The following is a 10,743-nucleotide window of genomic DNA, read 5'->3' as shown; positions in this document are numbered from 1 at the left end:
CTGTCCCCTCCGGCACAGAATAACTCATGTCCAACTGATGGCTAGTGCAGTGATTTAAGCGTTTAAAAGGTTTTCTGCAAATGCTAAAGACAGGGTTCATGCTAGAGATGCGCGGATGGCTCATTTTTCCATCCGCAACCGCTTCTTAAAATCTCCATCCGCCCGCACGAACGATTTTTTATCAATTTTCAGAACCGAACCACCTGCCATCCACATAATAGTGTTCAGGTGTATTGAAGATGCCTCGGCAATTAAATTTTTTATTTATTTTTTTTTGTTATTATTTGAGTGCTTCAACCGCAACCTGCCGAATGTAATTAAAATCTTAATTTTTCGACACGTCATCCACCCGATCCGTGGTTATCCGCAGGCATCTTTAGTTCATACACATTTAAACCAACAAATTTCCATGAAACGTTCGCATTTTCCAGCATTTGGGAAAGTCCCTTGTTTCAAGATCAAGGTGGCGGCACCGCTGCTGCAAACAGCCGGTCGTTGGTAACCAGTCGCACCGGCCCCAATCCAAGTCGTTCCTGAACTCGTCGGCCCCGACCAACTCGACTCCAGCCTCCGAGTTGGGGACCAACTCGGTCCCAAGTAACTTAAATTTTTTTAAATTAATTAAAAATTAAGAAAAAAAAATAATTGTGTGGTGCGCCGCTGCTATGGAACCAGGAGGAATCAAACAAGCCTGTCACATACCTGTCCTCTGGGGTCACATACCTGTCCTCTGGGGTCACATACCTGTCCTCTGGGGTCGCTAAAAGCTCGTGATGGGGCTAGCTTCGAGCAGCCACAGCAGCTTGGTGCTTTGCTCCTTCATCATGGCTCGTCTTCCCATATCGCAGATATCAAACATCTTACTGCATACGACACATTTAGCTTTGCCTTTGTCCTCCATCTTCTCCAGCTATGATTTATATTTTTCTGTGAACAGCCAAATATTGCTGAACGAGCACTTTCCCGGCATACTTGCGAGGCTACCTGTTGTAGCATGCTATCCTCGATCCAATCAGCACCTTGCTACACGTCACGTGACCAGACGAGAACGGAGGCTGATCAGATCAATGCGCGATACTTTTCATTATGAAATACTTATTGATCCATTTTAAATCAACCTCATAGGTCATTATTACTAAATTTTATCATTTGGTGAGAAAAAAATCCATGACTTTTCCAAAACTTTTGAGGTGAACTTATGTTTCCAAAACTTTTCCAGGCCTGAAAAACGTCATTTTAAAATTCCATGACTTTTCCAGGTTTTTCCAAAACTTAGAATCGGGTTTCCAGTCGTGGTTAGCGCCCATGCGAAGACATGCGCCTATGGTTTGGAGCAGAACCACGCAGAGCTGTGCAGGAACACGAACTGCAGCACTTCCTAAAGGAAAGAACAACGAGGAGGATGTTGAGAAAACAAAACTTTATTGATGGTTATTGATTAGTGGAAGAACCATAGTACATGCACATACAATGATGGGGTAGGAAGCCTTGTTTTTGAACCACAACACCTACTGGAAGCAGAGCTTGTATAAAGTAGTTGCGGAGCCAGACATTCAGCATAGTGAGGACGTACAGGAGGCCCAGTCTCCGGCCCGCGGTCCCCACACACAGCACACAGACGAAGGTTCGAGCCCCCCCGAGGCTCTTACTGCTGCCTTTTTTATAATGTGATGCATCTGAGAGTTTTTCCTATCTAATTTGTTATAAATACAAAAAAGGGAGATATGTAACGACACCACTAATTGGGAGTAGTTGTAAACAGAATGTGGCTGGGGAGAGGCCTGCAGGCTGGCTTGCAGTGCAGCCACGGCCGGCTCCCGCTGCCGTGTAGCGCTTCTCAAATACACTACAGATTTATTCCATTAACTCTATTTACACCGTAGAATAGCCTGTTCACAAATCATTTAGTTCTCATATTTATTTAGTATTGTAATATTCAAACAGTTAATTTTCAAAGATTAAAGGTTGAGTTCTATAAAATACAACAGAAAACGTGTCTCGTTAAGAATGGCAATGAGAGGAAAGACAAAATATCCGGAACAGCAGAACTCATTTAAAAAAATAAAGAAGAGAAAGAAAAGTCGATAAAAATTACAATTACAGCACTGATATGTCTCAAGTTCATGTGAAAATTACAAGTCGTGAGTTGAAAATGGTCCAGAAAAGCAAAGAGAAACAGCTGATGGAGAGTATGTACACTGCGATAAGAATCCCAAAGGACTGAATAAAAACCAGAATATGATTTGATAAAAAATAAAATAAAATAAAATAGATAGGTCACCCTAACAACTGATCTACTCTTCTAAATCTAAAACATTATACCATTGTGTATTTCATATAAGAGAACATCTTCACTGCACAGTTCAAATATAATACATTGTTGGATTACTATACTTAACCCCCCTTCAGTTTTAACTATGAAAGAAAACAAAACAACAAAAAAAGCCAAAAAAACGGAACCAAAGCATAAAATAGACACAGCGCCTGCAGCCGCTGATATATATTTTTTTAAATCTGTCCCTTAATATAAAAGTCATCAATTATACCAATGAATATATTGGAAGTTTATATAAAAGACATCTACAGAATGGCCCACACGGCTCGGCATGGAGGAGGATCAGAGCCACGGCGCCGCCACCGGCTCCGCCCAGGAGCACTTTGTAAACTAAGCTGTATCCAGCACCGCGCCTCAACCGATTCCACCACTTTTCAGCCAACAAAAAACAAACGTTTAAATAACCAACGGCCTCTGTCTTCTACTTCCAGACTTTTTTTAAACACTCTACAATGTAAAGAAAGCGAAGGCGGGCAGGCGTCCAGGGAGAGCCTCGTCTTCTTCTGCTGGAATCGAAAACGCAGAGTGCTTTCATGATGTTTGCTGCTGAAGCAGAGTGTGAGAAAACTCCTCAAACAGCCAGACCATGAGGACAGAAACACTCAGTGAGAGGACGCTCTCACTGCCGCCCCCTAGCGGGACTCTGCTGGACTGCAGTGGCTCTCAGAGTGCAGGAGTCAGGGGGTCGGGGGCTTTAACAGCCTTTTCCCGGCGCCATAACTTCCTGTTCTGTTAAAAAAAAAAAACAATTGAGTGGAAACTAGAATGAGACTTGTTGCATTGTGTAATGCAGATGAATTAAAACAAAACTTCTGTAACAGAGTGTTTATAAAGCTTTAGCAGAAACCGGACTGGCATGAGGAGAGGAGAAGCCTTTGAGTTTCACTGCCTATGATCTGAATAAAGCTCAGTATCTTCTATTGTGACGTACTGATGAGGAGATGTGGCGTTTCACTCACATCCGCCCGCACTCTGAGAAGTCCTGGAGTAAAATGGGAGCTCTGAAAGCAGGGAAACTGTAAAATATCACGCAAACTCAGATGAATTCCTCTGATTTTTAAGCCTGACTCCACTCCTGTTCCGTCCTCGCTCTGGATACCAGCTTCACATTCTTCTCATTTTCACCTTCATATTTTTCATGTGGCTCTAATTCTCGTCCATCTCTCAGCTCGTGTATGAAGCTATTAAATGGTCAAACAGTTTTAGTTGCCATGGCAATTCTTTTTTTAAAATTTTTTTCTAACCATAATCTCATACTTCTATGTAGAATCTTGACTATACACAAAAACACGCCAGATATGTCTACCAGAAACCTTTGGCTTGTAGTAATGTAAGTAATAACCACATAATTTAGTCAGTAAATGTACAGCATGTGGACCCCCCCCACCCCCCCACCCCCCCACCCCTCCACCCCCCCTCCCCGCCGTGTCCCCTGTGGACGCTGCGAGCAGCTGTGGTCGCCACTAATTGTTGTAGCATTAGTTCATTTAGAGATTAATTACCTCGCAGTCTCAAGATCATTTACAAAAGTGCAGAGATGCCATCAGTACAGAGAAAAAATGTCGTATTCTGTCATCATAAATAGAAAAACATTATTTCCAAAATGCATTGCATTCACCGATGGGAAAAAGAACCGGAGACATCATCTAGTAATGACCTGTAATTAGTAGACGTTTATCTGGGGATTATTTGTAATTATTCTCAGCCATGGAACACTTTCTCCTACTCTAAATGAAGAGGTGTATTTATATGCTCAGTGATAGAGGTGAGGATTGCATCCTGGGAGATGGACATGTGGCATGCATCACGTTCCATCATTGTGCTGCTCTGCATCAGTTTTACACGAATAAACCAAATCATCCAGTCGCTCCAGCGCAATGCCGGTTTCTCACATCTCTGCAAAAATCACCTTCCCTCTTCTTTAACAACTAATTCAATTTGTTCGCAAGTCAATTCAACAATTTCACTCTGTAAGGGAGTGGAGATTACCACTAGATTACAGTTACTAGTTACTGATTGGAAAAAAAATGAGTTGAATCTATTAGTGGAGGAAGATGTTCTATAATCTGGATGTTAGAGGAGGATGTTCCCAGATACTCTTGGCTAATGCTAATGCTAATGCTAATGCTAATGCTTCCAGTGATTTGACGTTAACAGTGAGACAGAAGCGTCGCCTGATGCTGAACCGTCCAGCTGCAGAGAGACAGCGGCACTGCAACACTCCGTGACCTCATTAGTTATCAGTTTGATTAATGAGTTGTTGAGGTGCTGTTATGGTGTTGTTGAGGTGTTGTTATGGTGTTGTTATGGTGTTGTTGAGGTGTTGTTGAGGTGCTGTTATGGTGTTGTTGAGGTGCTGTTATGGTGTTGTTGAGGTGCTGTTATGGTGTTGTTGAGGTGTTGTTAAGTTGTTGTTTTGCTCACAGCTGTAATCCATGCTGGGAGGTCTGGATGAAGCAGAAGAGGTTGAGCTGGTTTGCAGAAATGTAAAAACCCACATTAAACTGGGACGAGTGACAGAAGTCATGAAACTGAACTACAATTCACATTTTTTCCAACGAGTACAAACAACAACACCGAGTGAAATGACTGAGGGACCGTAGTTTTTTCTGATCGTCCGTCATTGTTTTGGTAATTGGAAGTGGATGCGTCTGTCTGGAGAGTGCATGGCTCTACTGGTGGGTAAAGCCGTCACGAGCGTGTGGAAGCAGGGTTGCAGTGGCGTGTAAAAGGTTTGTCCCCATCGGAACGTGACGGAAGGTTTCATTTTAGGATGGCAGGCCTGAAAGAGAGTTCTCATGCTGCGTTCAGCTTCAGTCTGCATCAGTCTCCATGAGTCCAAAGCTTCTCCACGTCCTCCCAACCAAAAGAAGTATAAAAAATCTATCGTCGACGGACAGAGGAAGCGCCAAAAGAAGCAGAGAGAGAAAAAACAACAACACTTGACGAGCATGGTCACGGTAACACTCTTACAAAACATAAAAACCCAAAAGTGTGACTATGACCTATCTTACAGGGTTGGATTTCTATACAAGCCTTTACAATTTGAATCTGATAAATATTTCCTTTGTGTCCTAATCGTAACTCTAGCAGCTCTCTATTAGTACCATGGAAAAACTTCTACAGCTGATAAACTATGTTTAAATCTTTAGAAATTAAAAACCCACAATATCAAAATACACAGCACAAAATATCTGAGGTATAGATGAAAAATATCAGCTGTCATTTTATTTTATTTTACTTTACTTTTTTTTGTACCTCTCTCTTAGGAGATGCTGAAATGATGCACAAACTGCATGTATTGCAATACCCAGGCCTCAGAAACATCTCTCCCCGCTCGCTCGTCCTCATTCGCTCACACACTCGCGCACACACACACTTTCTTTCTGTCCCGTTGGAAGGTTGGAGTACAGGTCGGAGGCGGTGCTAATAGGGTGCGAAGCGGCTGTAGCCTCCCCGGTATATACTAGCCTGGAGAGAGGACAGCACCAGCCCCACGTCGTCGGCATGGCTCCGAGTTTTGGCATCTGTCAGGGGCGCGAATGCATTCTGAAACACACACACACACACACACACACACACACACACACGGACAGACAGACAGAGACACACACCGACGTACGCACCCAGGACGGGATGCAAACACACACGTGTTCACAGAGACACCAAGGAACACAAAGACAAGGAAACACACACCCACACACACACACACACACACACACACACATAAAGCCTCGTTAGCCCCACCGACGGCTGCGGACGCGGCGCGGCCGGAGGTTCAGCGTTACGTTACCGTTGTGGCCGTGCAAACCCGAGGGGATGAAACGAGCCGCGGCCGTCATGCAGCAAGCACAGCCACACGCTTCATGCCGGGGAGCATGCCAACCGCTACGTGAAAGAGAGCCAGTCAATACGGGGACGGGGACGGGGACGGGGGGGACGGGGGGGACGGGGTGAGACACGTGGCTCCAGACCTGCTGCATGGATCATGCGGGACTAGCCGGTCTGAGGGAGGTCTCTGTGGGTCGCAGTTGAAAGGAAACATCAATGGAGGTTTGATGTGTGTGTCTGCAGACGGATCCGCCCGCCGCCGCTCAGCAGAGATCAGCTGTCAGCGTCTTCACTCTCTTCCACTCACGTGGACGGAATATTAACTCGGTCCAGTTTCAGCGAGTTCTCATGAGCCAGAACTTCATTTTAATCTGTAGCAGTATTCCTCTTTTACAAATCTCAACTTAACTCATGACAGGAAAACTCCCAGAGCTAAGCAGCTAGCCACAGCCGGCTCAGCAGGGAATACCACCGGCAGCCACAGGGTGGCGCTGTGGATCAGTCTACCAGCCTCCTGCTTTCTGCCTCAGAACTGGAGAAACTGCTCAGTCTGGAATTCACAGGAACAGAAGCTTCTCAAACAGAGGAACGTTTCTCAGTAATACTTCTGGACTTTCTGTACTCCGAGATTTTACTAACATTTTATAGAAATGCCCCAAAATACATCTTAGGTTTGGCTTTGGAGAATTCTTTATCCAATTATACAACTAAAAATGTTCTAATTAATCTAATTATTTTTTTATTTACATTATTTACATTTTTTTTATTACATTGAATTGATTCTATTCTATAAATAATTTTTCATTCGTGTTTGAAATAATTGCTTAACGTATATTTTTATGTGATCTTTTTGGATGAAGTTTTTAGTCACTCATTTGATCAACAATTGCTTGGTATACCATTTGTTTTAATTTATGTTGACTTTTTTATTCATTTATTTATTTATTCTTTTATTTATTCATTTATTTATTTACTTGTTTGTTTGTTTATTTATTCATGCCTGGTCTGAAGTCCTTCTGTCATTCAAACAGTACAGTACTAGTTACAAATAAATAAATAAATAAATGAATGAAAATACAGTATAACAACTAGAACAAGTGCATGATTATTAAGAGTTAATAGCATAATATCCATAATAACAATAAAAACAATATTGTTAGAAAGTCGCAAAATATATTAATAAAATTGTAGTGAACATTTGAAAAGAATTATATTAATATATTTATATACATGCTGAGAGTGAAAAATCATTAAAAATGAATAAAATACTGAGATATTATCAAATGAAATCTCTAAAGCTGATGCCAAATGTCTTTGAAACCCTTTCATGGAGTGACTCACTGCTGCTGACCGAGCTGCCTTCAGGATTCCACTGCGCTCCGTGTGGACGTTCAGCTCTCTTCACCTGACGCTGGTGAACCACTGCGCCCCCTACAGGACGTGATGGGAACAGCACAGTGTTTCCTACAGTCACAGCCCACCTGGACCCTCTGCATGGCCTGTTCTGGTCCACGGGACACATGTTTGAGACTCCCTCAGTATGTCAGACTCATTACTTTTAGAACAGTGTGGAGTCAGAGATGCTCTGATTCTGCTGTAAAAAACACAATAAGTTTAGAAAGTGTTCCTCAGTCAGACGTCCAGGCTGTGTTTGAGTGTATTTTCAGATAACAGGAGACGAGCTTTTTGTTGCTCCGCTGCGGTCGTTGGACCGGCCTGACGCTGGAGCGCCCGGCCTCCATCTGAAACGCTCCTGACGCAGCGACCGGGCGAACGGCGCCGCTCGCCGAGTTCCGCTCGTCTTCTCTGATCGCTGCGTTCCTCCAGCCTGCAGCTGCGGCGCCACCAGGGATTTAATTATCAAAATGACTAATTATTTCATTACCAGGGAGTGTGGGGTGAGGTGGGATCCACCAAATTAGAAATATAATAACTAACATGGACTAGGCTGCCAAGGCATGAAGACATTCATCACCTTTTGCAGGCGGGATTAATGTGGCATTTGGACTGCCGTTAGCAACACAGACAAATTCAATTAAGTTTAAGTGAGGAGATGTCAGCGCTGCTGAGAAGCTCATGCACGAGAAATGGCATGGTGGGTAGGGGGGGGGAGCACAACACAGTGCAATGCAGCGACTGCAGCGAACCAAGAGAGTCAATGGAGGAGTTTTTTTGGGGAGCCGATGGAGATCTGGTTCTGGATTCGCAGGAGTCAGCAGTTTGTGAAAAATAGGCAGCAGTTGTTTCAAAGTGCCACATGCGTTTAATGAACTCTCAATATTCCGGCAGCTTGAGAATATGAATGAAGCTCTGACACCTTCTTCCTGCCTGCTCAGGTAACAGCCGCCGCTCTCACGGCTAATTACAAACTTTCACTGGCAAATCTCAAAAAGGAAACCGAATCACATTCCATGAACGACTGAGGAGAATTCAGATTTCATTAGCAGAGCTTTTACTGAAATCACAAGTGTTGCTCCTGATCCGGGTTTTCAGGCTGCCTCAGGATTGGACTGGGTTACAGATGTGAGCCACTGTCCGGCCACTGCCCTGCCTGCTGGCAGCTCCACCGCATCAGGTCCAGTCAGCAGCAGGTACCGCCAGGTCCCACGGCTCCGGGGAGTCCCACACTGCGCTCAGACAGCTTCCAGTACAGTACACTAGTTTTCTTTAATTTTTTCTTTTTAGTTTGGTTTGTTTTAATCAATGCATGAATGACAGAATCTAATTAAATCTGCCATTCAACACCAGAAGTATCAATTTTACCTACAGACCTTATTTGTTATTTATCGTTTCTTCTTCTTGTTAATAAATAATCATGAAGAAGGTCAGTCAGCCTTCATCATTCTTTATGCATGATCAGTATCTTTATCATTATTGCTACTGTTACCTTGTTTTAATTTGAAGTGAGACATTATTATTATTCTCCATATTAACGTTCATTCATCAACAATACATTTTATTATTTGTGTCTAAAGCTTCTTTGTTTTTTGTATTTCACATTTTTTAAGGAAACCGACAGATTTTAAATGTTGCTTTTTAAAAACGCTTTTAAAAAACAGGAAGTCATCTTTAGAACACTCAAGTAGAACGAAAGTCCTCTGTTTGTAAAATCAACAATTCAAGAGACTAAATCTGAATCAGTTGATCTGTTAGATCTCTCCACTGTTTTCATTCTGTGTGTATTAAAATCAGTGTCTGTTTCCTGAATGTCACCACAGCAGGCCGGATGTGGAAGACTTTTACTGTGAAAATCAGCTCATGAGACTGGTCACATGACCAGACAGGAAGTCGGTCCTGGTTCCGCGGCCCTCCTGGAGCGTTCGGCTGACGGACCTCTGCTGTTGTTCTGACGGAGAAGCTTCACTGTTTCACGCTTTCGCTCAGTGTGACACGTGGCCGAGTTTTCCCAGGATTAGGATCAGACCTCATCTTCAGGATGGATTAACCTGGCCGGCCTCCACGTTCTGGGCCAGGCTGATTGATTCTCACTGATCGAGGTGGAGGTTTGAGAGGAGGTTCATGGGATTAGAAGACCACCCTGCTTCCCGGTTCCCGAGGAGCTTCCAGAACCTTCCTGAACTGGAGTGAGTTTATCTCTGTTTCCTATCAGCTGACCGAGACGTCCAGTCATGATATGAAACAATCAGACTTCTGATGATCACACCGTGGAAGCAGAAGCTTTGGTCTGAGGGGAACACTACTGCTCAGGCTAAGCCTCACCTGTGGAACACAGCTTCAGGTATCTCTACAAGCTAAGAAATAAATCCAGTTTCCTCTGGGATAAAGATCCGACCTGGAAATCAAAAGGAGCCCTGGTTAGGCTCTATGGTTGGCGGCTGCCATGTAGGTCTTCCTCTGACGGGTGCTGGATGAGGGAGCGGTATGAGGAGCTCTGGACTGAACCACTGCTGGTTTCTCATGACAGAAACATTCAACATGCCTTCATGAACATGTATGGGAGACGTGACGTCTTTCAGATGAATGAGCTGCATTACTGAGAGTCTCAGAGTGAACTCTGCTCAGTGTGAGCCTGGACGGGCGTCAGCCCTGACCTGACCCTGGCCCTGACCCTGACCTGGCCCTGACCCTGAGCTGACCCTGACCTGGCCCTGACCCTAGCACAAGACTGCATGAGAATAAAAAGAAGCGTTGAGGCTCCTGCTGCTGAGGTGATCTGGACTGTAAAACTCTGGAAGACCTGAAGTGGCTGAGAGTGAGTTCAGCTCTGAATTAATTTCGTCTTTTAAATCGTTTCCAGATTGACATTAAAAACACCCACAGATGAAACTCAAATTATTCCCCACTGATCCTTCCTCAAGCTGAACAGACATGATTTCTACCAACCAAACGGAGGAGAAGTGTCTGAAACGAGAGTGAAATGACTGAAATGTCCAAACACGATGGGATGTGGGGAGGGGAGGGGGTGCTGGGGGACTGACAGGCTTACCATGGCACCAACGCTGTATGTGGCTGCTGGAGTGAGTGTGTGGTTGTAGGGGTCGGCAGCATATACTCGTCCGTAACTGCAGAGACACAGAGAGAGAGAGACGGGTGAGCGAGGCAGCCTCCTGCTCTGA

The 10,743-nt window shown here is 44.1% G+C and overlaps 1 protein-coding gene across 9 annotated transcripts in view; it reads right to left on the bottom strand.

The window, feature by feature from the left end:
* Positions 1–4,052: 4,052 nt before the first annotated feature.
* The window catches only part of LOC115387603 (RNA binding protein fox-1 homolog 1-like), a 248,013-nt gene continuing 241,322 nt past the window's right edge, over positions 4,053–10,743 (bottom strand). For 5 of the 9 annotated variants that reach the window (XM_030090384.1, XM_030090385.1, XM_030090380.1 and 2 more), the window contains 2 exons: positions 10,614–10,689; positions 4,053–5,862 (listed from right to left, as the gene is read on the bottom strand). In XM_030090384.1, coding sequence (XP_029946244.1) covers positions 5,683–5,862; positions 10,614–10,689 — 256 coding nt within the window. In that variant the 3' untranslated portion in view covers positions 4,053–5,682. Of the gene's footprint in view, positions 5,885–10,613; positions 10,690–10,743 lie in introns of all 9 variants that reach the window. The other 4 variants (XM_030090382.1, XM_030090387.1, XM_030090388.1 and 1 more) reach the window with 3 other exon arrangements.

The sequence above is a fragment of the Salarias fasciatus genome, chromosome 4, assembly GCF_902148845.1.
Source record: "Salarias fasciatus chromosome 4, fSalaFa1.1, whole genome shotgun sequence".
Lineage (NCBI taxonomy): Eukaryota > Metazoa > Chordata > Actinopteri > Blenniiformes > Blenniidae > Salarias > Salarias fasciatus.
The sequence above is the reverse complement of the archived record's forward strand: the minus strand, read 5'-3'. Positions and strand labels throughout refer to the sequence as shown.